The sequence below is a fragment of the Microcaecilia unicolor genome, chromosome 6 (genome assembly GCF_901765095.1).
Source record: "Microcaecilia unicolor chromosome 6, aMicUni1.1, whole genome shotgun sequence".
NCBI classification, from domain to species: Eukaryota; Metazoa; Chordata; class Amphibia; order Gymnophiona; family Siphonopidae; genus Microcaecilia; species Microcaecilia unicolor.
In genome coordinates, this window is record NC_044036.1 from 345,409,317 (window position 1) to 345,436,554 (window position 27,238).

Consider the following 27,238-nt stretch of genomic DNA (forward strand, 5'->3'; position numbering starts at 1 on the left):
TTTGTTCCTTGCCCCCCTACCCTTATCTCGATAACTGATATAATTTTGCCTTCATATGTCTCCCTAATGCACCTTGTCTACTTGTCCACCTTATCCCCCTAATTAAAAACTATTATCTTGTAAAATTCATCAATATTTGTTATAATTGACCTTGAACTTGGAACCTCTGGGCTCCCTACAGCTCCAGACTACCCATCTTTATTTTTCTGAGGACAAGCATAAGTACATAAGAATAGCCATACTGGGTCAGACGGAGGTCCATCTAGTCATAAGTACATAAGTATTGCCATACTGGGAAAGACCAAAGGTCCATCAAGCCCAGCATCCTGTTTCCTACAGTGGCCAATCCAGGTCACAAATACCTGGCAAGATCCCAAAAAAGTACAAAACATTCAATACTGCTTATCCCAGAAATAGTGGATTTTCCCCAAGTCCAGTATACTGCTTCCAGCAGTGGCCAATCCAGATCATATATACATACAGCTGACAAACCCAATTTGTAGCAACATTCCCCATGTCCCTCTCAATAACTGACTATGAACCTATCCAAACCTTTTTCAAGCCCAGATACACTGACCACGGTTACCACATCCTCTGGCAATCAGTTCAAGAGCTTGACTAGTTTTTGAGTGAAAAAATGTCTTCCTATTTTAGTATTTCCATATAATTTCATTGAGTGTCCCCTGGTCTTTGTACTTCTTGAAAGCGTGAGAAATCAATTCACTCTTACCCATTCTACAACACTCAGGATTTTGTAGACCTCGATCTCCATTATATTCTCACAGCTGAGACATCTGACAGAGCCCAGTGCAGACACTAACTAGTGATATTAACAGAACTTTCTAGCATGTGCTGGTGCCTTCTTGCCCGATGCATGAGTGTAGGTTCTTCAGTCTTAGATTTCCACAGAGCAGCAGTGTTGCGAAAGGTAGATTTGATAAGATACTGAAAGGGGAAGGGAGGGGGAGGGGGGATGAAATAAGCATGATGGGGTTGACTGGAAGGAACCTGTTATGGCAGTTATTGGTTAGTAATTTTGCTGTATTAGAACTGTTTTCCTTACTGTCGAGTGTATACATGAAAATAACATGGTTTAAAAAAAAAAAAAGATTTCCACAGAGCAGGGAGGACACATCATCGTGTTCTCTCGGTGCATATTTTCTCTCTCATTCGCAGTGCCTTCACATGCAGGTATTTTTCTCCTCTCCCCCCCCCCCCCCCCCCCCCCCCATATTTTCCATTTTTTTCCTTATTTTAGTTTTTCCATTTAATTTTCATAGGGTTTTATTTTGGCACTTAAGACTTCCTTTCATTTTGTAAGTTGCTAGGTCATTTAAACCAGAGCATCAACCTCAATTTGAATGTTGCTCCTTTTTACTGCTCACAGCTGAGGAGCTTCATTTGGACACAATTCTTTTCTCGATGTCCCAGAAGACCCCCAGAGGATTCAAAAGTTGCTCCCAATGTAATCGGGTGACTTCCATGACAGACCTGCAATCTTGGGCCTAACCATGAGCCTAACTCTCTTGTTCTCTCTGTTTGAAAATGCAGCTGAAGACAGAGGGCGTGGCAGGTGCGACGGGAGAGACTTTTTGGCTCTTCGAAGACCAGTGCATTGACCTTAATGGCTGCCAAGACTTCAACATCCACTAGGAGTGCATCGGCATCGAGAAGGTGCAGGATGTTATGGTGTTAGGGCCGCTTGACAACGGTGACCATAATATGATCAGATCTGATATCTGCTTCAATGTCGCCTTCGGCACCTAACCATTTTACCTCTATTCAAGAAATTTAGACTGCCCCAATTTGATTGACCGCACATTTTTTTTCCATTAGATTGTAAGCTCCTTTGAGCAGGGACTGTCCTTCTTTGTTAAACTGTACAGCGCTCTGTAACCCTAGTAGTGCTTTAGAAGTGTTTAGTAGTAGTAACACACAGGAAATCCAATATGTTAGTATTTAACTTTCAAAAAATAGACTATGATAAAATTACTACTACTACTATTTAGCATTTCTATAGCGCTACAAGGCATACGCAGTGCTGCACAAACATAAAATGAGGAGAACGGTGAAAAAAAAAAAAAGAAAACTTAGAAGAGCAGCTGCGAAGGTCAAAAATTTACATCAGGTGTGGATGCTGTTCAAAAATACCATCCGGAAGCCCAGGCCAAATATATTCCATGTATTAAAAAAGGAGGAAGGAAGACCAGACGACAGCCAGCATGGTTAAAAAGTGAGGTAAAGGAAGCTATTAGAACTAAAAGAGAATCCTTCAGGAAATGGAAGAAGGATCCAACTGAAAATAAGGAATGGCAAGTCAAATTCAAAGTACTGATAAGGAAGGCAAAGAGGGACTTTGAAAAAAAGATTGCATTGGAGGCAAAATCACACTATTTTTATTTTTAGGTATATTAAAAGCAAGAAGCCAGCAAAAGAATCAGTTGGACCGCTAGATGACAGAGGGGTAAAAGGGGCAATCGAGGAAGACAGTCACAGCGGAGAGATTAAATTCTTCGCTTCGGTCTTCACTGAGGAAGATTTGGGAGCGCTACCGGTGCCAGAAATGGTATTCAAAGCTGATGAGTCGGAGAAACTGAGTGAAATCTCTATAAACAGTACTAATTACTCTCCTAGCCAAATTCAAGCAGGAAATAGCAACAGGCAAAAGCATACTTCTCCAATTCGACATATCTAGTGCATTCGACATGGTAAAAATACTACTAAGACTCCTAGATTACTTCGGGATTGGCAGAAATATACTAAATTGGATCAAGGGTTTCCTAACCACTAGAACATATCAAGTGAAATCAAGCTCAAACATATATCACCGTGGAAACAGACTGGGGAGTACATCAAGGATCACCACTATCACCGATCCTTTTCAACCTAATGATGACCCCACTAGCCAAGTCCTTAGCCAACCATGGCCTTAACCCTTACATCAATGCAGACGATGTCACAATATACATTCCTTAAAAACATGATCTGGCAGAAATCACCAACGAAATCAAGCTCGGCTTGAACATCATGGACTCATGGGCAAATGCATTCCAACTAAAGCTCAACATAGATAAAACACACTGTCTCATCTCATCCCAAACCAATACGAACAAACACACAAACACAAACACCCCAGGTTACACCCTTCCCATCTCAGACAGCATGAAAATTCTCGGCGTTACAATCGACCGTAATCTCTCACTAGCGAACCAAGTGAAATCTACAACAAAGAAAACATTCCATTCAATGTGGAAACTCAAATGCATGAAACCATTCTTCCAGGGAAACATTTCGCAGCCTGATACAATCAATGGTACTAAGCCATGTAGACTACTGCAATGGAATTTATGCGGGATGCAAAGAACAAATCATAGAGACTTCAAACCGCTCAAAACACAGCAGCCAGGCTCATATTTGGAAAAATGTAATTTCAAAACACCAAACCCCTCCGAGGAAAAACTGCACTGGCTCCCAATCAAAGAACGTATTGCTTTCAAAATCTGCACCCTGGTTCATAAAATCTACGGCGAAGCCGTTGGACACATGACAGACCTCATAGACCTACCAGCCGGAAACACAATAAGATCAACATGAACATACCTAAATTTCCACTACCCATGCTGCAAAGGACTCAAATACAAATCAACTTGTGCATATAGCTTTTCCTACATAAGCACACAACTATGGAATGCATTACCAAAAGCTGTGAAAACAATGTATGACCACCTAAAATTCTGGAAATCATTAACTAGCCTGTTCAAAAAGGCATACCCTACCAACCCAACTTAGATGCCTGAACCCTGCAACACAACGAAACCAAAGCTCGTAATAAAATAACTCTTCCTCTCTACGATTCCATAGTGTATGTTACACAATGAACCTTATTTTTTTATTTGATTTATTTGTTGCATTTGTATCCCACATTTTCCCACCTATTTGCAGGCTCAATGTGGCTTACATAGTACCGTGATGGCGAATGCCAATTCCGGTATCAGAAATACAGAGTGGTAATTGCGTTAAAGTTCATGAGTAACATAGTGTCGTAGGTAGTTGAGGAGGAAGAATTGAGTGTCCTGTTCTGGTACAAGTTTCGTTGTGTTGTAGGGTTTGGTTGTTTAGGTTGGATCGTTGTGGTAAGCCTTCTTGAACAGATTGGTCTTTAATGATTTCCGAAAGATTGTTAGGTAATGCATTGTTTTCGTGATGTTTGGTACTGCATTCCATATTTGTGTGCTTATATAGGAGAAGCTGGATTCATATGTTTTATATTTTAGTCCTTTGCAGCTTGGGTAGTGGAGATTTAGGAATGTGTGTGCTGACCTGTTTGTGTTTCTGGTTGGTAATTGCTACTATGCTTCGCTCTTGTCGGTGTTCTACCTCTTTGAGTTATGTTCGGACCTGGAGGATTTTTGAGGCATGGTGTGAGGAGCTCAGGATAGCTCCCTTTCGCACGTCCGTCTTGCACATTTTGGGTTTTCTGCAGCATGGTTTTGACAAAGGCCTTGTTTTGGCTTCTCTTAAAGTGCAGATTGCAGCTCTGTCGTGCTTTCAAGGTCATGTTCAAGGAAGATCGCTGGCTAGCCACCTGGATGTGTTCTGTTTTTTAAAGAGATTAACCTCCTGCATCCTCCGTCTCGCTGTTCTTTTCCCTGCTGGGATCTTAATTTGGTACTCTTGGTTCTTACCAAGCCTCTCTTTGAGCCTTTATCTTCTTGTACTTTGAAGGACTTAACCCTGAAGGCATTGTTTTTAGTGGCTATTGCCTCAGCTAGGAGAGTTTTGGAGTTGCAGGCTCTTTCGTGTAGGTCTCCATTTTTGGAATTCAGCTTGAATCGAGTGGTTTTAAGACCAGTTACTTCTTTTCTGCCCAAGGTATTGACTCGTTTTCATTAATCTCAACTGGTAGTGTTGCCTGTTACAGGTTCTTTCTCCGGGTTTGAGGAGCAGCGTTTCTTGAAGTGTTTGGATGTCAAAAGAATTCTGAAGCATTATGTCAAGTCTGCGGAGGAGATTTCTGTCCAATCGTTTGTTTGTTCTCATCGGAGGTTCACGCAAAGGGCTTATGGCTTCTAAGCCCACTATGTCTCGTTGGCTTAAGGAAATTATTGCATCAGCTTACCCTTTCTGGGAAAGCTGTTCCGGAAGGAGTTAAGGTTCACTCTACCAGAGGTCGGGCTACTTCTTGGGCAGAGCGTTGTCTGGTGCCTCTGGAGGACATTTTTTATGGCAGCGACTTGGTGGTCTTTGCATTCCTTTTCTAAGCAATATCGATTGGACCTCCTGAGTCATCAGCAAGTTGTTTTCGGGGCATACATTTTGACAGCGGGGCTTAGGGTCCCTCCCATAATCTTACTGCTTTGTTACTTCCCATCAGTCACATTCTGGGCCGGTCCGGAGGGACGCTAAGGAAGGAGAAATTAGACCTTACCTGCTAATTTGCTTTCCTTTAGTCCCTCCGGACCGGCCCAGATCCCTCCCTTTAGGTATTCTGTGTCTTCAAGAGTTAAGTGATATTGTTTTCATGGGAGCTGTGTTGCTGGTTTCTGGTTTCATTGTTTAAAGAAAAAAGAGCACAAATTCTATGGTTCAGTATGTAACCTTTTGTGCATGATATGCAGGGGCATGTCATTGGTCACATTATTGTTGGTGGCACACACCTTGCGTTGACAATGTGCCAGTGGTTGCTCAGGCTTTCGTATGCACAGACCATTTACTTATTGTTTTACTTCCTTCTGCTTTGGTACTTTGTTACTGGATCTTCCTCTTGTTGCCAAGGGCTCTTATTGGCTCTCTAGAGTTTAGTTTTTTTTTTTTTTTTTTCTCAATCTCCACCTGCTGGAAGGCGTGCACAACTCATCAGTCAACATTCTGGGCCGGTCCGGAGGGACTAAAGGAAAGCAAGTTAGCAGGTAAGGTCTAATTTGTCCATTTGGCTCCCGGAACCTCCCTTCCACATGTACCAAGATGACCGGCTCCTCCCCAGCACTATCTAAGATCCTTTCTCACACTGTTTACAGTGGTCAGCAGTTCTAGTTACTCATACTTTATGCAAAGTTCCTGCTAAAAGATCTGATTGTAACCTCAGACGTAAGTAAATGTAAGTGATAAATTGCTATTCCAGTGAGATTCCTGTTAGGGGCAGAGGCTGTTTCTCATTCTCCTCATATGTGCAATCACATGGCTGTCAGGTTAGCCCTGTATAAACATCACATTCTGATGTTTATAGTTTACCCATATAAGTGGATTGTTGTTTGGTCCAGTCAGTATGGAAACGGTGATCTTTTAAATTCTCTTCTTCTCCCACATGGCAGTGGTACCCTGCTTTCCTCTTATGCGTTCAGACCAGGAATCTCTCAGAACTCTTCCATCTTCTCTCCCATAACGTTTTTCAAGATAGAACCTACTAATGAATAAATTGAGCTGGTACGGCTGGTTCTAACAGCTTATCCAATTTCATAATTCTGCTACGGACTGCAGACTGATCTTTATCTCTGCAAAAAAATGATTTGTTCTTAGAATTGTATGCTCTGGTTGACATGTCCAGAGATAGTTTTTATTCTGTGCTCCATTGTCCATCCTTCATAAATGCTGATTGTTTCAGCTGCGCTTTCTTCAACTTCAGTGTAGTATTTTATTGGAAAACATTTTGTCAGTGTGAAATCTGCTTTGTGTGGTCAGCTGATGTTTTTGCAGTGCCCTCAATCTCTGCATTTATCAGCGTGATAAGGCTTCAGTGGATGCTTCTATCCTCTAATTCTGGCTATAGCCAGTTACACTAGCCTGTGATGATTGGCCTTGGTAGGGAAGAGAGAACTTTTTTTTTTTTTTTTTCTATTTCCAAGTTATTCAGTGATTTGGAATGGGGCACTTAGGTGTGGAGGGAGCAGGGGCAAAGTAGGAAGTCCCTTATAAGAAATGCATGCAGTTTGTGAGTGTAGGGCCCTCCTTCCTCGAACCTAAGAACAAATGGAACTATAGTTCTACCGTTGTTTGTGTGGAATTGGGCCCTTGATGGGGTACTAGACTTTTCCTACTGTTCAGGATGGTGTGCGATTCAGTGGGGAGCAGGCAGAGTTGTCACTTTTTAAAAAGAGTTGAATTGGTTGAATCCAGGGGCTCTAGTATGTTCTACTTCTACCTGTTCTTTTTGTAGGTCAAGGGGGAAGCTGAACTGCGGAAGGCAACCCTGAAATCCTTGGGACTGACTGGAGGAAATGCAGTTCTCAGGTCAGGAGACAGCATGTGAAGTCATGTAGCAGTGTCTTTTAAATTACCCTTTTTGCAGTTCTGTACATTTTTTGAAGGCAAGCACTCTAGTTCCTCCAATTACTTAGAAATCATGCTTTCCTTTAAGTTAATGTCTCAAAATGTATTTCAGTTAAATCAGTTTGGGTTCTGTGCTCCTTGGCTTAGTGAAGTAATTGTTAAGCTACTTCTAGTTTCAGAATTTTTCCCCTTGAATTTTTAAAATCTTTTTGTCTGGCTTCTAGGTTTGTAATGAAGACTGCCAATCCAAATGAACCAAAGGTCATGGCACATGTTTCTGAAGAGCCCTTTGGGATAGTTAGGGAATCCAGCCCAGGTCCTGGAGAATTCTCAGAAACAGCTGGGGAGCAGGATGCCAAATTGCTGTGTTGCTCTCATGCGGATGATGGAAGAACCTTAATGCCCCAGACACAACACATCCCTTTGAAGTCTGGACAGATCTGTAGACGTGATGATGATGATGATTCACTTGCTCTTTCATTCAAAGAAGAGGCAAGAGAGTTGGCGAGTGAAGTTGGCCAACTGCCACCCCAGGAGGCTGCAGAAGCGGCAAGTTCTAAATCATCTTTTGTCCCTTTCTTTGGGGTTGGGCAGCGCCTTGGTGGTGCCTCTGTGAATACTGAGTGTGATGTGCCACCTTCAGTGAACCTTCCAACCTCTGTTTCTAGCCCTGGTGGTCCTTCGAAGCCAAAAAAGACAAAAGGCAGCCTGGAAGAGCAGGATGGACTGCAGGTGAGAATAGGAACAGAAAAGTGTTCTGGCATCTGGTTGGGGGGTTGGGGGGGGGGAGAGAGGGAGGGGAAGAAGAGTGTGATTATTCCTGAGGGAAGGCTAGTGATTGGGGAGGAGATGGTTCATTTTCTGTTTGGGGAGGGGCATAGTTGTAATTTGCCTGTTTTTTTTGTTTTGAGGGGCAAAGGTAAAGCCATTGGCAGTGGAAAATGGAGCCTATAATGTATGGAGGGGGGGGGGGGGGGGGGGGGGCACTGTCCCAAACTACTCCTGTCGGGAGAGAGGTGCATTTTTGGGTACTGGGGATGTTGGTCTTGCTCTGTGGTTGAAGGGTGCAGTGTTGAACTGTGGGGAAGGCGATGAGATGTGTAAGTCATATTTTGCCTAGAGAGTGTGCTGCTAGCTCACAGTATCTCTGAAAATACTACTCTATGTTACGCTACTGGAGGGTGAACTCGAGACACAAGGCTTTTTCTCTTGTGTGCCACCATGGAGCTGTTTCCATTGCGTTACTTTTAATTAATTTATGGATATTGAATTGTTTATAGCTTATCAGAAATAACTCGGCTCGTGTGTTCAGTTTCATTCTTAAAACTCTCTTTCCTGGTAAGTTTGTGGGGTCCATTTGGAGATCTGTATTTGCTGCTTTAACAGATGTGGTTTAGTTTTACTTCTACCTTTACACAAGGCGGACTACAGAAGATACATAATTTAAACAGACAATCCAGCACAAATACACAACACAATCTCAAATACAGCAGAGGGTACGAAGAAGGTACTGGGACTGATCAGGGTGCATTTGTTGTATACAAGTTCCTTTGAGCTTCACAATGTTTTTACGTTTGTCCAATTACAGAACTGAAAATAACATTGTGACTATCTTTGTTTTTCTGTCATACTAAGCTCAGTTCCTGTTCTGCATTATACAGCAGTTTCATAAATGTAAAATTGTTTACTTATATTTCAATTTTTTCTGACATTTTTTGGGTGCCCAATTAGGGTTGTTTTGGATATTTTTTTTAGTGGGGAGGGTGTAGAATCCTAGCGGCCCTTTTACTAAGCTGTGGTTAAAAACGGTCCTGCACTAGCGGCGGGGACGTGCGCTGAGGCCCTTTTTACTGGATTGGCTGCTGTCGGGGACAGGATGCAGGGCTCAATGGACCTTTGGTCTTTTCCCAGTATGTCATTACTTATGTACTGCAGCAGGTAAAAGGTCTGAAAAAAGACATGGCCATGGTAACCCCCTGTGGAAATATTTTTTTTTTATTTTCGCTAGCACTGGAAAGGCAGTGCGCTGGGGGAGGGGAACTACCACTAGTGTCTGCTTTGGGCCAAAGGTAGCTCCACGTTGGCGCATAGTAAGCATGTGGTGGGTGGTCTTACCGCCGCTTAGTAAAAGGATCCCTTAGTGATTTGGTGCTGAGAATGGAGGAGGGTATATACAGGGAAAATGGATCTTGGGTAGAGAGGGTGATCAGAGTTGGGAGCATTGTGAAACACAGAGGGGAAGAAGGGGGGGATACCAGAGGACGGGGAACAATTGTCTCCTTGTAGCGACTCACTCCCCCTTCTTACACTGCAGCCCATGTGCTATCTTTCTTGTCTTCTTTTGATCACGTCATATAGCCCCTCTTCTCCACAAAAACTTGTGGTTGGCAGTATATTTAAAATCCCTCTGTTAAATTTACCAACCAACTGGGTCCAAAATGACATAAGATAAGAATAAGAAATTTAGAAAATAAGCTCTGAGTAGAGCTTATTTTCTAAGTTTTTCTTATTATAGCTAGTTCTATGCAGAATTGTTAATTTTTTTGATAAGAATAGCCATACTGAGTCAGACCAATGGTCCATCTAGCCCAGTATCCTGCTTCCTGCATTGGTCAATCCAGGTCACAAGTACCTGACAGAAACCCAGTTAGTAGCAACGTTCTGTGCTACTGATCTCTGTGCAATAACACTCTGGACTTTTCCTATAGGAACTTGTCCAAACCTCTGTTTAAACCCAGATACACTAACCACTGTTACTACATCCTCTGGCAACGAGTTCCAGAGTTTGACTATTCTGTGAGTGAAACAATTCCTTCCATTTGTTTTTCATGTTTAAACAATTTTACTGAGAAAATCAAGGAAACACTTAACAGCATATCTGTATTTTTTCCTTATACAAAAAAAAGTAAACTTCCTGTCCTGAAACATTCCATCCCTCCCTTTCCCCTTACCCCACTCAATCCTAGACTGCTCAAAAGGCCTCGGGTCTTATGACCCTTCGAACTCAAAACAAGGAAACAATCGAAAAGCTCCCCCCCCCCCACACTTTGTGCCCTTAAGGGTACAAAGGGGGGAGCTTTTGACTAGTTTCCCTGTGCTTTTGGTGGTGTGTCTAAGGGCAAAAGTGTGCTTATTTGCAAGCTGAGCTTAGTAGCACGTAAATGTGTATTGTAATATTGGGTACCTCCAAAGTTTTGGCACTGGAGAAACCAACTACGTCTGTTAGTGACCTGGGAGGCCAGAGATGCTAAAGAACTCCCCAAGAAACTGAAGTGATTCCTATCTTCAGTCTCTGCACCCAAAAAGTCATAGTTTGATTGTTAATACCTTATAACACATGTTTTTGTTTGTGGTTTTTTTTTTTTTTTAATGGACTATACCATGTCTGTGGTATTAAAGGGAACAACCACTCAACACTCAATACCACAGATATGGTATAGTCCATTTGGTTATGATTTCTGAACATATGATGCAGCATCCTTAAAGAAGAGACTTCTAAATACCCAGTTTGGTATGCTGTTGCTAATCTCAACTTGGATTATGTCTAAAACATGTAACAATCTACTTGCTCCCATGATATAATTAAATTCCATTATTCTGTCTCTCTATTTTCAAATGCAAGGCACATTGAACCAGAGTTTGCTTGGGATTATGTGGGATATAAATGTTAAAAAAAAAAATCCTTTATCCTCCACCTTTTTAAGGTCATTTTTGTTTGCTGTGGCTGTGCTTGGAGGGGATATAACCGCTCAGTTGGGCCCTTTCTGGCACCTTTTGTAAGTGGAGCAGGGAAGGAGTATAGGGGAGGGAATGTTTGTGAAAGGGGGGGAGGGAGGGAGGGAAGATGGGGTGGAATGTATCTGCTATTTTTGTTTATAAATGAACTTTCAGAATATATTCCTTTTTAATACAGTAATATTTAAATATAAAATCAACTGTTTTGAGGCTTCTGTGGACAGGGACAGAGTTCACGGGGATGAGATGAGGACAAACTTTGCCCCCACTCATTCTCTAGTGTCACAGGTTGTAATCTACTTGAGCCTACTGTGACCCCTCTGTTCCTTTGTTGCTTTATTCTGTTACGGTGCTGATGGTAAATTGGCTGAGAATTGGGTAATCCTGGATGCTTCCTTAATTATAGCCAATTCCTCCTTGAGGTTGTTGATCTCTTCTTTTGTAACTGATATTTGGAGACAGATGGGACAAGCTGTAAGGTTACAGATGGTTTGCTTTAGGATTAAAGCACAACATGTATTGCATTGAATGAAGGTCATGTTGATGGGATTGAGTTTCCTTAAAAAAGGGAAAGTGGACGTTGCTTTCTTACAAGAGACCCATATGAGCACGGAAGAACATAGGAAACTGCAAAGGGATTGGGTGAGGGAAGTAGCTAATTCTTCCTGTAACTCTAAACAGACAGAAGTGGCCACGTTGGCCCATTTAGGGGTAGCTTTCGACACGCACAAAGTAATTCGACTCTCAAGTCCGATATGATCTTCATGCAGTATTTACACCCCAGATATTTATTCACATCAGTTTATTTCAGAGCTCATAATGAAGCTAACCACCCTTCCAAAATACATGCTGCTAATGGCAGGAGATTTTAATATCACCAGCTCCCCTGAACTTGATTGCAAACACCCTAGAATAACTAGGAAGGATAATAAGTGAACTTCATAATGCAAGAACTAAACATTATGGATGTCTGGCAGATGTCACCATGGGGAGGCCGATTTCACTTTCCGCTCCAAGTCCACAATGTTTTTTTTTTTTCTCATATTGACTATATACAGTGGGGGAAATAAGTATTTGATCCCTTGCTGATTTTGTAAGTTTGCCCACTGACAAAGACATGAGCAGCCCATAATTGAAGGGTAGGTTATTGGTAACAGTGAGAGATAGCACATCACAAATTAAATCCGGAACATCACATTGTGGAAAGTATATGAATTTATTTGCATTCTGCAGAGGGAAATAAGTATTTAATCCCTCTGGCAAACAAGACCTAATACTTGGTGGCAAAACCCTTGTTGGCAAGCACAGCGGTCAGACGTCTTCTGTAGTTGATGATGAGGTTTGCACACATGTCAGGAGGAATTTTGGTCCACTCCTCTTTGCAGATCATCTCTAAATCATTAAGAGTTCTGGGCTGTCGCTTGGCAACTCGCAGCTTCAGCTCCCTCCATAAGTTTTCAATGGGATTAAGGTCTGGTGACTGGCTAGGCCACTCCATGACCCTAATGTGCTTCTTCCTGAGCCACTCCTTTGTTGCCTTGGCTGTATGTTTTGGGTCATTGTCGTGCTGGAAGACCCAGCCACGACCCATTTTTAAGGCCCTGGCGGAGGGAAGGAGGTTGTCACTCAGAATTGTACGGTACATGGCCCCATCCATTCTCCCATTGATGCGGTGAAGTAGTCCTGTGCCCTTAGCAGAGAAACACCCCCAAAACATAACATTTCCACCTCCATGCTTGACAGTGGGGACGGTGTTCTTTGGGTCATAGGCAGCATTTCTCTTCCTCCAAACACGGCGAGTTGAGTTCATGCCAAAGAGCTCAATTTTTGTCTCATCTGACCACAGCACCTTCTCCCAATCACTCTCGGCATCATCCAGGTGTTCACTGGCAAACTTCAGACGGGCCGTCACATGTGCCTTCCGGAGCAGGGGGACCTTGCGGGCACTGCAGGATTGCAATCCGTTATGTCGTAATGTGTTACCAATGGTTTTCGTGGTGACAGTGGTCCCAGCTGCCTTGAGATCATTGACAAGTTCCCCCCTTGTAGTTGTAGGCTGATTTCTAACCTTCCTCATGATCAAGGATACCCCACGAGGTGAGATTTTGCGTGGAGCCCCAGATCTTTGTCGATTGACAGTCATTTTGTACTTCTTCCATTTTCTTACTATGGCACCAACAGTTGTCTCCTTCTCGCCCAGCGTCTTACTGATGGTTTTGTAGCCCATTCCAGCCTTGTGCAGGTGTATGATCTTGTCCCTGACATCCTTAGACAGCTCCTTGCTCTTGGCCATTTTGTAGAGGTTAGAGTCTGACTGATTCACTGAGTCTGTGGACAGGTGTCTTTCATACAGGTGACCATTGCCGACAGCTGTCTGTCATGCAGGTAACGAGTTGATTTGGAGCATCTACCTGGTCTGTAGGGGCCAGATCTCTTACTGGTTGGTGGGGGATCAAATACTTATTTCCCTCTGCAGAATGCAAATAAATTCATATACTTTCCACAATGTGATTTTCCGGATTTAATTTGTGATGTGCTATCTCTCACTGTTACCAATAACCTACCCTTCAATTATGGGCTGCTCATGTCTTTGTCAGTGGGCAAACTTACAAAATCAGCAAGGGATCAAATACTTATTTCCCCCACTGTATATTAGCACCTGAGTGGTCTGTTGATCGTATCATACACACTGACATTCTCGATGTGGGGTTCGCTGACCATTTGATGGTGACCATGTGCATGAGATGGCAGAATGAACAGGACCACATGTGGAAACTGAATCCAACACTATGCTTAGATGAAACCTTTACCTTAAATCATATCTAGATTTCTGGCTGGAGTACATACTACATAACACCAGTGGAGAAGTATCGGACACTATTTACTGGGAAGCAGCCAAATCATTTCTGAGAGGAAAGATTGTTACTTATGCAGTTCTCAAGTGTAGGAAGCAAGAGACCGAGCTGGTGGACCTTACTAGGCATATCTATAGGTGATTCCACATCTCTGCCTTGGACCCACATTGTAGGGAGAAATTTCTAGAAATAAGGAAAAAGATGCCATTTTAACACAACAAGCATTATCTCGTATTAATGTTTATAAGTATAAATTCCATTGTTGTTGGAGCAAGGCTGGTAGATTGCTGGCCAGCTTGGTACTCCCTGCCGGGAAGCTATCTATGGTCACCTGCATTAAGGGAGATGGGCAAGGAAGCTATACCAAGGAATTTGAAATTATGGCACAATTTGTCCATGTTCTATCAGGAGTTATACAGAAAGGCCCCTATGATACTGTGAAGTGGGATAATTTGACCATCTCCAAATGTTGAATGCTCCTACTGCATTTAAGGAAATCCAGAAAGCCATTGGCAAACTTAAACTGGCCAAAGCACCAGGCTCGGATGGCATGGCGGCTGGAGTTTTTAATAAAACTCAACCATATCTACCCTGCCTTAGCAGTTTATGTGTAGGGAGTTTCAGCAGGGGGGAGCTTGTTACTTCCTGAACAAAGCCCTGTACATGTTGTCATTCCTCACAACAGAAGAGGATGAATAGTGGAGTGACACAGAAATCTTCTGTAGTGGGACCGATGCTATTCAACATATTTATAAATGATCTGGAAATCGGAATGACAGGTGAGGTGATTAAATTTTCAGATGACACACAACTCTATTCAAGGTTGTTATCGCTTTTGGACTGTGAAAAATTGCAGGAAGACTGGACATCCAAATGGCAGATGAAATTTAATGTAGACAAATGCAAAATGATGCACATTTGAAAGAATAATCCAAATCATAGTTACCTGATGCTAGGGTCCACCTTGGGAGTCAGCACCCAAGAAAGACTTAGGTGGTGGTGTAGATATTATTCTGAAATCTTTTGCCCAGCGTGTAGCAGCGGCCATTAAAACAAACAGGATGCTAGGAATTATTAGGAAGGGGATGGTAAATGAGACCAAAAATACTATAATACCTCACCTTGAGTATTGCATTCAGTTTTGGTTGCTGTATCTCAAAGATATAACAATCTCTCTGACCTCGTGTGCAACTTTCTTTAGTAACCTGTTCTTTCTCTCTTAGCTATATGTTCAATTAAAATGTGAACACAATATGTAATAGAACATTATAAGTAGTATACTATGTCATACTTTGTATTTGACTATTTTTACTGCCTATTGCTCATGCTTGATCTATTCTTACTGTACACCGCCTTGAGTGAATTTCCTTCAAAAAGGCGGTAAATGCTAATATAGCGGAATTAGAAAAGGTTCAAAGAGTGATCAAATTATAAAAGGGTGGAACCACATCTCATATGAGGAAAGGCTAAAGAGGTTAGGGCTCTTGAGCTTGGAAAAGAGACGGATCAGGGGAAATATGATTGAGGTCTACAAAATCCTGAGTGATGTAGAACAAGAAGTGAATCTTTTACTCTTTCAAAAAGTACGGAGACTAGGGGACACTCAGTGAAGTTACATGGCAATACTTTCAAAATAGGAGGAAATATTTTTTCACACAATGAATAGTTAAGCTCTGGAACTCTTTTTCGGAGGATGTAGTATCAGCAGTTAGTATCTTGGCTTAAAGGTTTGGACGATTTCCTGGAGGAAAAGTCCATAGTTTGCTATTAAGACTGACATTGAGACATGTTCCATATATGATAGTCCTGCCCTCATGCCCAGACATTCTGGACCAGGGTTTTGAAGCTTGTTTTCAATGTAACGAAAGTTAATTATGAACTGAAATGGACTATTTTCTTCACTTTAAACCTGGAGGGGTGACGAAGCCTATTCATCACTTTGCCTCCTCACAAGTGTTCGTAGCCAGCAAGTTAGTTCTGGCGGCAGCATGGAGGAGCCCCTGCCTCCCTGGTCTTCGAGTGGTTTTACATAAGTTGGATTATATTCATCTGATGTCTAAATTGACAACTATTCGTACAGGACATCTATCAAGATATCATAAAACTTGGGACCCATATGTTCGGTGGACTTCAAATCTGGACCCTTGATCATTCAATAATAAGGGGGGGGAAGAGGTTTGGGATATATTAGGGAAGGATGCTGAAGAATTGTGCTTGTATTGAGACCCTATCTGTTACAAGGTTGATTTATGGCTGTTTTTCTTTTTTATATATATATGATAACCTGTGTCTCTGTTGCTATTGTTGTTTTCCAATTAAAGAAAAATAAACATGAAAAAAAGACTGACATTGAGAAGCTACTGCTTGCCCTGTGATTAATATCATGGAGTGTTGCTACTTATTATTATTATTATTTGTATAATAGCGCTACCAGACTGAAATGTATTGTGACCTGGCTTGGCTGATGTTGGAAATGGGATACTGGGCTAGATAGACCATTGGTCTGACACAGTATGCTATTACGTTCTAACTGATTAACCATTTTGGCTTTCTCAGGCTTCTATATCAGCTTTGGTAAATCAGAAGCCATGCCCGTAACAAAACCACGTCATTCTCTGACCATTTCAAATTGGGAGCTAAACTACCTATCTGGGGTGTTTCTCAGTTTGGATTGGGCAGTGATTTAACAATGCGGCTTCACCGACGAACTGGTTAAAAAAAAAAAAAATTTGTTTGTGGTGGAACGGATTACTCCCCCTCCCTATTTGGAAGGGTAGCTTTGGTGAAAATAGTGTTACTTCCCAAGATTTTATACCCTCTGCAAATGTTACCGATCTGGGTTTGCAGACATTGCATGACAGTTGGATCTTTCATTTGGAAAGGTAAGATCCAGGATCAGCTTCTGGAAGCTGACCTAGAGTAGGTAATGTGGAGGGATAGTGTTACCAGATTTACGTCTCTATAATGTCGCCATGCTTATGCGTTGGATCCATGAACTTCACATAGGGAGATTGCGATATTCACCATTAGAGCAACTTGCCAATTCGACCAAGCCTTGCTTCATTGGGAAGAAATGGGAGTGGCCTTATCTATGTTTAGATTCCATGATAAGAGGGGGGGAATAGGTGGTAACTGGGCATTTCATCCTATTCGCAATAACCCAGTGTTTCTCCTGGGGGTGGGGGGGGGGGGGGGCTGCGGAAATAGGAGGAATATGGAACAGTTTGGGAGGGGTATCTATATGAGCACCTGTGAGGAGCTAGGCAATAGGAATTTCCCTATTTATGAAGAGCTGAAAAAGGGACGGAATACGTCCAAACTGCAATTTTTCCTGTACCTTCAATTTGGGCATTATTATCAACAAAAAGCAGATACTCCTATGGGAGGGAGGGGACAGTTGGTGAAGATAAGTTTTCTTTGCCTCCCAATGCTTTGAACTCTATCTCGGTGTCGTACAGGGTGAGAAGAGAGGAGCGAGCAACTGTGTGTATGTATGTATATATAACTGACCTTTTAACCCTATTCTTATCTCTTAACCTTTATTTAACCCACAATAGGACACTACCTCCTATACTATGACTTTTTTAATTTCCTCAGGAGTCGTTCATGAGGTACTTTAGTCTTCTGAAAATCTACTGGCACACCCTTATCCGCATGTTTCTTCACCCCTTCAAAGAAAAGCAGCAGATTTCCTTTGACTGAATCTATCATGGTTTTGTCCCAATAATCCATGCCTATGTGTATTATTCAGAAATTGTTCTTTAATAGTTTTCACCATTTTGCCTGGCATTGACTTCAAACTCACTAGCCTATAATTTCCCAGGTCATCTGGGGAATCCTTTTTAAACGTTGGCGTTACCCTTCTCCAACTCTACTCCCTTCCTTCCATTTTGTTGTGCTGTATGCCTGGAATTAACTTCTACTTGGTACAATATGCTTGGTCTCTGCACCTATTTAAATCCAGGCTAAAAGTCCATTTTTTGAGGCTGCTTTTAATTCTTAACCTCTTATTCATCTGTACAGTACTCATATTTTTAATCATTCCCATAATTGAATCTCCCTTATTTGTCCCGTTTGTCTTGAATAGATTGTAAGCTCTGAAGTGGGATGGTCTTGTATGCGTTTGTGTATAGTACGGTATACACAGTAATGCTATAGAAATTAGTACTATTTATTAGGATTTACCGCCTTTTTGAAGGAATTCACTCAAGGCGGTGTACAGTAAGAATAGATCAAACATGAGCAGGAGGCAATTAGCAGTAAAAATATTCGAACAATAATACAAAGTGTGGCATGGTATACTACTTGCAATGACAACACAATATGTACTAGAACATTATAATTGGTAGTGAAGGGTAAGGCAAAGTTGTAACACACAGATGAGTAAGAAAGTAGGAAGAATTAGAAAGTAAGGGGATTTATATGAAGAAAGTTGCACGTGAGGTCAGAGAGATGGTTAAATATTATCTCAGCTAGGGTAAGAGTGGATAAACATGTCCCGCTGCAGTATGTGCAGCCCGAGTCAATCGTGTGTGTGTGAGTGAGACTAACAAGTTACTTCTTCCATTAAAGGCTTGGTTGAAGAGCCAAGCTTTCACCTGCTTCCTGAAGTAGAGGTTGTCTTGCGCTAAGCGGAGCCTTTCAGGCAATGCATTCCAGAGTGTGGGGGCTACTCCAGAGAAGGCTCGCTTGTGGGTATTGCATTGTGTAATGTCTTTTGGAGAGGGTGTAGTTAGTGAAAGTCCTTGGGAGGACCTTAGTGTCCTTGACAGTGTGTGGAGGATCATCCTATTCTTCAGATACTCGGGGCCATTTCCTTTCAGGGCCTAGGGTTATAATTGCGACAAACAAATTTTCTTCTCCTCCCTTTTTTTTTTCTGTATTTGCCATTTGTTTTTACTGTGCTCCTTTCCTTACTCTTCTCCTTCCGCCATACACTTGATATGGGACTCGTCCCAGCAGTGACTTTTTACAGTGCTTTAATTTGTAGCTCTTTTGCCTAGGCCTGATGACAGATGTCCAAGCCCTGAAGATGAACTAAGATATTTTTTTCTTCCCTGCTTAATAGTGTGAATTAAATGCAGAAAATTTTGAAGGAAACGTGATTGACTGCTCCCTTCATTGTATTCATTGTACTGCTTGTTTTTCTGAATAGTTGACTGAGCGAGAGCCAGTGGTGTGCCACCTGGACTTAGAGGAGCCTTGTCATAAAGAACTATTAGGACACTGGCCAGAAGACCTACCTGATGAATTCTTTGAGGTCACAGTGGATGATGTGAGAAAACGTTTTGCACAGTTGAAGAGTGAAAGGTGAATTTTGCCTTCATTAATCCCCTTTCTGAATTTTGCTTTTCACATTGAAACCTGCCTTTTTGTGCAGCTTACCCTGTAGCCACCTTCCTGTACTATCTTTGCTAATTCTATTTGCTCATGCATTTGTGCATGTTCAGCTATAGTCATATGTGTCCATCTAAATATTTCTTATAGATGCAGATTTTCCAGATGCGAGTTGGAGTGATCTGGGGAAAGGTCTTGGGTAGATACTTCAATGTATTGCTTTTTCCAGAAGTGCTGCTAGAACACTATAAAGAGGAAGGCAAACTTATTGTTATGAAGAACTTCAAGATGTAGTTGAGATTAGTGCAGAGAAGAGCTTGCGTGTGTGTGTGTGTATATATATATATTTATATTTTCCCCCCAAAGGCACCATTTTAGACTAGTGCAGGCTGCATGGGCACTACCATTTCTGGCAACTATATTAGCAGTTGCAGCAGCTTTAAAATATCTAGGATCAGTGATCTCTGCATCAAATTCCTTCACCTGATTTATTGGCTCACCACAGACAAGCAGACCCAATGTCTGTCATGAATTTCCTTTTCTTTGCATTGATCTGTAACCTCAGGTTTCCTGCTCTTTCTGTGATTTATATCTAGCATCTCGTGAGCACTGGACTCTGATTCTTCCATGAAAATATTATTGGGGTATCCTGTATCGGTAAATGCCAGGCTGTCTGCACTATGTTCCATGCCAACAAGCCCAGCATTATTATATAAGTATTGCCATACTGGGACAGACCAAATGTCCATCAAGCCCAGCATCCTGTTTTCAACAGTGGCCAAGTCACAAGTACCTGGCAAGATCCCAACATAAGAACATAAGAGTAGCCATACTGAGTCAGACCAGTGGTCTATCTAGCCCAGTATCCTGTTTTCCAAGCAGTGGCCAAGCCAGGTCATAAGTACCTGGCAGAAATTCAAATTGTGGCAACATTCCATACTACAAATCCCAGGGCAATGAGTTCCAGATCTTAACTATTCGTTGAGTGAAAAAATATTTTGTTCTATTTATTTTCCATGTAACTTCCTCGAGTGTCCCCTAGTCTTTGTACTTTTGGAACAAGTAAAAAATCGATTTTCTTCTACTCATTCTACATCTACATCACTCAGGATTTTGTAGACCTCAATCATATCTCTCCTCATCCGTCTCTTTTACAGGCTGAAAAGCCCTAACCTCTTTAGCTTTTCTGCATACGAGAGGTGTTCTAGCCCCTTTATCATTTTGGGCGCTCTTCTTTGAACCTTTTCTAATTCTGCTATATCTTTTTTTTTTTTTTTTTTTTGGAGATACGGCGACCAGAACTGAATGCAATAGTCAAGGTGCAGATGTACCATGGAGAGGTACAAAGGCATTATAGTATTTTCGGTCTTATTCACCATACCTTTTCTAATAATTCCTAGCATCCTGTTATGATTTGGATTGTTCTTTCCAATGTGCATCACCTTGCATTTATCCACATTAAATTTAATCTGCCATTTGGATGCCCACTCTTCTAATTTCCTAAAGTCTTCCTGCAGTATTTCAGCCTTCTTGTGTTTTAACAACCTTGAATAGTTTTGTATCTGCAAATTTGATCACCTTACATAAGTATAGTACATAAGTACATAAGTAGTGCCATACTGGGAAAGACCAAAGGTCCATCTAGCCCAGCATCCTGTCACCGACAGTGGCCAATCCAGGTCAAGGGCACCTGGCACGCTCCCCAAACGTAAAAACATTCCAGACAAGTTATACCTAAAAATGCGGAATTTTTCCATTTAATAGCGGTCTATGGACTTGTCCTTTAGGAATCTATCTAACCCCTTTTTAAACTCCGTCAAGCTAACCGCCCGTACCACGTTCTCCGGCAACGAATTCCAGAGTCTAATTACACGTTGGGTGAAGAAACATTTTCTCCGATTCGTTTTAAATTTACCACACTGTAGCTTCAACTCATGCCCTCTAGTCCTAGTATTTTTGGATAGCGTGAACAGTCGCTTCACATCCACCCGATCCATTCCACTCATTATTTTATACACTTCTATCATATCTCCCCTCAGCCGTCTCTTCTCCAAGCTGAAAAGCCCTAGCCTTCTCAGCCTCTCTTCATAGGAAAGTCGTCCCATCCCCACTATCATTTTCGTCGCCCTTCGCTGTACCTTTTCCAATTCTACTATATCTTTTTTGAGATACGGAGACCAGTACTGAACACAATACTCCAGGTGCGGTCGCACCATGGAGCGATACAACGGCATTATAACATCCGCACACCTGGACTCCATACCCTTCCTAATAACACCCAACATTCTATTCGCTTTCCTAGCCGCAGCAGCACACTGAGCAGAAGGTTTCAGCGTATCATCGACGACGACACCCAGATCCCTTTCTTGATCCGTAACTCCTAACGCGGAACCTTGCAAGACGTAGCTATAATTCGGGTTCCTCTTACCCACATGCATCACTTTGCACTTGTCAACATTGAACTTCATCTGCCACTTGCACGCCCATTCTCCCAGTCTCGCAAGGTCCTCCTGTAATCGTTCACATTCCTCCTGCGACTTGACGACCCTGAATAATTTTGTGTCATCGGCGAATTTAATTACCTCACTAGTTATTCCCATCTCTAGGTCATTTATAAATACATTAAAAAGCAACGGACCCAGCACAGACCCCTGCGGGACCCCACTAACTACCCTCCTCCACTGAGAATACTGGCCACGCAATCCTACTCTCTGCTTCCTATCTTTCAACCAGTTCTTAATCCATAATAATACCCTACCTCCGATTCCATGACTCTGCAATTTCTTCAGGAGTCTTTCGTGCGGCACTTTGTCAAACGCCTTCTGAAAATCCAGATATACAATATCAACCGGCTCCCCATTGTCCACATGTTTGCTTACCCCCTCAAAAAAATGCATTAGATTGGTGAGGCAAGACTTCCCTTCACTAAATCCGTGCTGACTTTGTCTCATCAGTCCATGTTTTTGTATATGCTCTGCAATTTTATTCTTAATAATAGCCTCCACCATCTTGCCCGGCACCGACGTCAGACTCACCGGTCTATAATTTCCCGGATCTCCTCTGGAACCCTTCTTAAAAATCGGAGTAACATTGGCTACCCTCCAGTCTTCAGGTACTACACTCGATTTTAGGGACAGATTGCATATTTCTAACAGTAGCTCCGCAAGTTCATTTTTTAGTTCTATTAATACTCTGGGATGAATACCATCAGGTCCCGGTGATTTACTACTCTTCAGCTTGCTGAACTGACCCATTACATCCTCCAAGGTTACAGAGAATTTGTTTAGTTTCTCCGACTCCCCCGCTTCAAATATTCTTTCCGGCACCGGTGTCCCCCCAAATCCTCCTCGGTGAAGACCGAAGCAAAGAATTCATTTAATTTCTCCGCTACGGCTTTGTCCTCCTTGATCGCCCCTTTAACACCATTTTCGTCCAGCGGCCCAACCGACTCTTTGGCCGGTTTCCTGCTTTTAATGTATCTAAAAATTTTTTTACTATATTTTTGCTTCCAACGCTAATTTCTTCTCAAAGTCCTTTTTTGCCCTCCTTATCTCCGCTTTGCATTTGGCTTGGCATTCCTTATGATCTATCCTGTTACTTTCAGTTGGTTCTCTTCTCCACTTTCTGAAGGATTGTTTTTTGGCTCTAATGATTTCCTTTATCTTACTGTTTAGCCACGCCGGCTGACGTTTAGTCTTTTTTCCCTTTTTTCTAATACGTGGAATATATTTGTCCTGAACCTCCAGGATGGTGTTTTTAAACAGCATCCACGCCTGATGCAAGTTTTTTACTCTGCGAGCTGCTCCTTTCAGTCTTTTTTTCACCATTTTTCTCATTTTGTCGTAATCACCTTTTCTATAGTTAAACGCTAGCGTACTTGATTTCCTAGTTTCACTTCCTTCAATGCCAATATCAAAACCGATCATATTATGATCACTGTTATCAAGCGGCCCTCGTATCGTTACCCCCTGCACTAGATCATGAGCACCACTAAGGACTAAGTCTAGTATTTTTCCTTCTCTTGTCGGCTCCTGAACTAGCTGTTCCATGAAGCTGTCCTTGATTTCATCAAGAAATGCTATGTCCTTTGTTTTGCGTGTACAGATGTTACATTAACCCAGTCTATATGCGGGTAATTGAAATCCCCCATTATTATTGTGTTGCCCAGTTTGTTTGCGTCCCTGATTTCCTTTAACATTTCCGCATCCGTCTGTTCGTCCTGGCCAGGCGGACGGTAGTACACTCCTATCACTATCCTTTTCCCCTTTGCACATGGAATTTCAATCCACAGTGATTCCAAGGAGTGTTTTGTTTCCTGCAGAATTTTCAATCTATTTGATTCAAGGCTCTCGTTAATATACAATGCTACCCCTCCACCAATCCGTTTCACCCTATCACTACGATATAATTTGTACCCCGGTATGACAGTGTCCCACTGGTTATCCTCCTTCCACCAGGTCTCAGAGATGCCTATTATATCTAATTTTTCATTTAGTGCAATATATTCCAACTCCCCCATCTTATTTCTTAGGCTCCTGGCATTCGCATATAGACATTTCAAACTATGTTTGTTGTTCCTAAGTACATCATGCTTAGTACTTGACAGTATTAATTGGCAATCTTTTGTCTGATTTTTATTGTTATTTAAAGATACCCGATCTACTACAATCTCTTTTGCAACCTCACTATCAGGATACTCTATCTTCCCTGTTATGGTGATATCTTTGAAAGATACCTTATCCCGAACCATGCTCTTTTGAGCGACTGTCGTTCTGATTTCCATATCATTTATAAATGTTGAATAGCACCAGTCCCAGTACAGATCCCTGCAGCACTCCTCTGTTCACCCTTCTCCATTGAGAGAAATGACCATTTAACCCAACCCTCTGTTTTCTGTGCAATAACCAATTTCTAATCCACACCAGATCCTTGCCTCCTATCCCATGACTCAGATTTTCTCAGGAGTCTCTCATGAGGAACTTTATCAAAAGCTTTCTGCAAATCTAAATACACTACATTAACTGGCTCACCTTTTATCCACGTTTATTCACGCCTTCAAAGAAATTAAATTTGTGAGGCAAGACTTCCCTCGGTTGAACCCATGCTGACTCTGTCCCATTAAACACGTTTGTCTATATGTTCTGTAATTTTATTCTTTATAATAGTTTCCACTATTTTGCCTGGCACCGACATCAGGCTTACCGGTCTATAATTTCCCAGCACCCCTAGAACCCTTTTAAAATATGGGTGTCGCATTGACCACCCTCCAGTCTTCAGGTACTATGGACGATTTTACTGACAGGTTACATATTACTAACAGCAGGTCAGTAATTTCATGTTTCAGTTCAAGTTCTTTGAGCACCCTTGGATGTATGCCATCCTGTTCATGTGATTTACTACTCTTTTTAATTTGTCATTTTGACTCTGTATATCTTTCAGGTTCACCGAGACTTTTCAGTTCCTCCACATCATCACCATTGAATATTATTTCTGGTACAGGCAGATCTCTTACATCTTCCGTAAAGACGGAAGCAAAGAATTCATTCAGTATCTCTTCTCATCCTCCCTGAGCACCCCTTTTGCTCTTTCTAAGGATCCCACAGGCTTTGTTTTTTATGTACCTGAAAAAGTTGTTGTGAGGTTTCTCTTCATATTCTCTTTTAGCCTTTATTATTGCTTTGCATCTGACTTGCCAGTGCTTATGTTGCTTCTTCTTTTCTTCATTTGGGTCCTTTTTCCATTCATTGAACGGCAATCTTTTGGCTGTAATGGCCTCTTTTACTTCAACTTTTAACCATGCTGGCTGACGTTTTCTCTTCTTTCCACCTTTGCAAATATGTGGAATGCATCTGGACTGGGCTTCCAAGATGGTATTTTTGAATAATGTCCTAGCCTTTGCAGCCAATCCTTTTAGTTTTCTTTTTAACCATTTCCCTCATTTTATTCTAGTTGCCCTTTTGAAAATTAAATGCTGATACAGTAGATTTCCTTTGCAGGTTCATCCCAGATAGTAGCTCAAACTTGATCATGTTATGATTGTTGTTTTCCAGGGGACCCAACACTGCCACCTCTCCCAAAAAAGTACAATACATTTTATGCTGCTTATCTTAGAAATAAGTAGTGGATTTTCCTCAAGTCCATTTTTAATAATGGTCTATGGAATTTTCCTTTAGGAAGTAATCCAAACCTTTTTTTAAACCCTGCTAAGCTAACTGCTTTTACTACATTCTCTCTCTGGTAACGAATTCCAGTAATTACATGCTGAGTGAGGAAAAATTTTCTCTTATTTTTAAATTTACTACTTTATAGCTTCATTGTGTGCCCCCTAGGCCTAGTGTTTTTGGAAAGAGTAAACAAGCGATTCACGTCTACCTGTTCTGTTTGTACGTTTGGGAAGCTTGCCAGGTGCCCTCGGCTTGGATTGGCCGCTGTCGTGGACAGGATGCTGGGCTCGATGGACCCTTGGTCTTTTCCCAGTGTGGCATTACTTATGTATTTATGTACTTATCTACTCCACTCATTATTTTATAGACCTCTGTCGTATCTCCCCAAAGAGGTCTTTCTCCAAGCTGAAGAGCCCTAGCTGCTTTAGTCTTTCCTCTGTAACCGTGCTACCATTTCTTCAAGAAGGGGATGGGACGACTTCCCTATGAGGAAAGGCTAAAGCGGGTAGGGCTCTTCAGTTTGGAGAAAAGGTGGCTGAGGGGAGATATGATAGAGGTCTATAAAATAATGAGTGGAGTTGAACGGGTAGATGTGAAGCATCTGTTTATGCTTTCCAAAAATACTAGGACTAGGGGGCATGCGATGAAGCTACAATGTAATAAATTTAAAACTAATCTGAGAAAATATTTTTCTTCACTCGTGTAATTAAACTCTGGAATTTGTTGCCAGAGAATGTGGTAAAGGCGGTTAGCTTAGCGGAGTTTTAAAAAGGTTTGGACGGCTTCCTAAAGGAAAAGTCCATAGACCATTATTAAATGGACATGGAGAAAATCCACTATTTCTGGGCTAAGCAGTATAAAATGTTTAGTACTTTTTTGGGATCTTGCCAGGTATTTGTGACCTGGATTGGCCACTGTTGAAAACAGGATGCTGGGCTTGATGGACCTTTGGTCTTTCCCAGTATTTATTTATTAGGATTTATTTACCACCTTTTTGAAGGAAATTCACTCAAGCTGGTGTACAGTAAGAATAGATCAAACATGAGCAATAGCAGTATGGCAATACTTATGTACTTTGTCAAACACTTTTTGAAAATCCAGATACACAGTATCGACTGGCTCACCTTTATCCTTTAGTAACTCTGCCCTTTTTGCCTTGCCTCACCCTATGCTTGGAATAAACTCCCTGAGCCCATACGCCAAGCCCCCTCCCTACCCATCTTCAAATCCTTTCTCAAAGCCCACCTCTTCAATGTTGCTTTCGGCACCTAACCATTGTACGTCTATCCAGGAAATCTAGACTGCCTCAATCTTGATTGACTGCACTTTTTGTCCTTTAGGTTGTAAGCTCCTTTGAGCAGGGACTGTCCTTCTTTGTTAATTGTACAGCGCTGCGCAACCCTGGTAGCACTTTAGAAATGTTAAATAGTAGTAGTAGTATCCACATGTTTGTTCACCCCTTGAAAGAAATGTAACAGATTGGTAAGGCAAAATTTCCCTTCACTAAATCCAGATTGGCTTTGTCTCATTAATCTATGCTTTTGAATATGCTCTGTAATTTTGTTCTTTATAATAGTCTGTACCATTTTGCCTGGCACCGACGTCAGGCTCACTGGTTTACAATTTCCTGGATCACCTCTGGAACCTGTTTTTAAAGATCGGCGTTACATTGGCCACCCTCCAATCTTCTGGTACCATGCTTGATTATTAAAAATAAATTACATATTACTAACACAAGTTCAGTTTTCAATTCTATCAGTACTCTGGGATGAATACCATCCGGTCCAGGAGATCTGCTCCTCTTCAGTTTGTCAAATTGCACAATTACAAGGTTTATAGAAATTTCATTCAGTTTCTCTGACCGTCAGCTTTGAAAACCAT

The 27,238-nt window shown here is 41.7% G+C and overlaps 1 protein-coding gene across 2 annotated transcripts in view; it reads left to right on the plus strand.

Annotated features, from left to right (window-relative positions):
- The window catches only part of ASPSCR1 (ASPSCR1 tether for SLC2A4, UBX domain containing), a 141,639-nt gene that overhangs the window by 23,854 nt on the left and 90,547 nt on the right, over window positions 1-27,238 (plus strand). For both annotated transcript variants that reach the window (XM_030205175.1, XM_030205176.1), the window contains exons 6-8: window positions 7,154-7,227; window positions 7,491-7,998; window positions 19,012-19,166. In XM_030205175.1, the coding sequence (XP_030061035.1) occupies window positions 7,154-7,227; window positions 7,491-7,998; window positions 19,012-19,166 (737 nt within the window). The remainder of the gene's footprint in view (window positions 1-7,153; window positions 7,228-7,490; window positions 7,999-19,011; window positions 19,167-27,238) is intronic.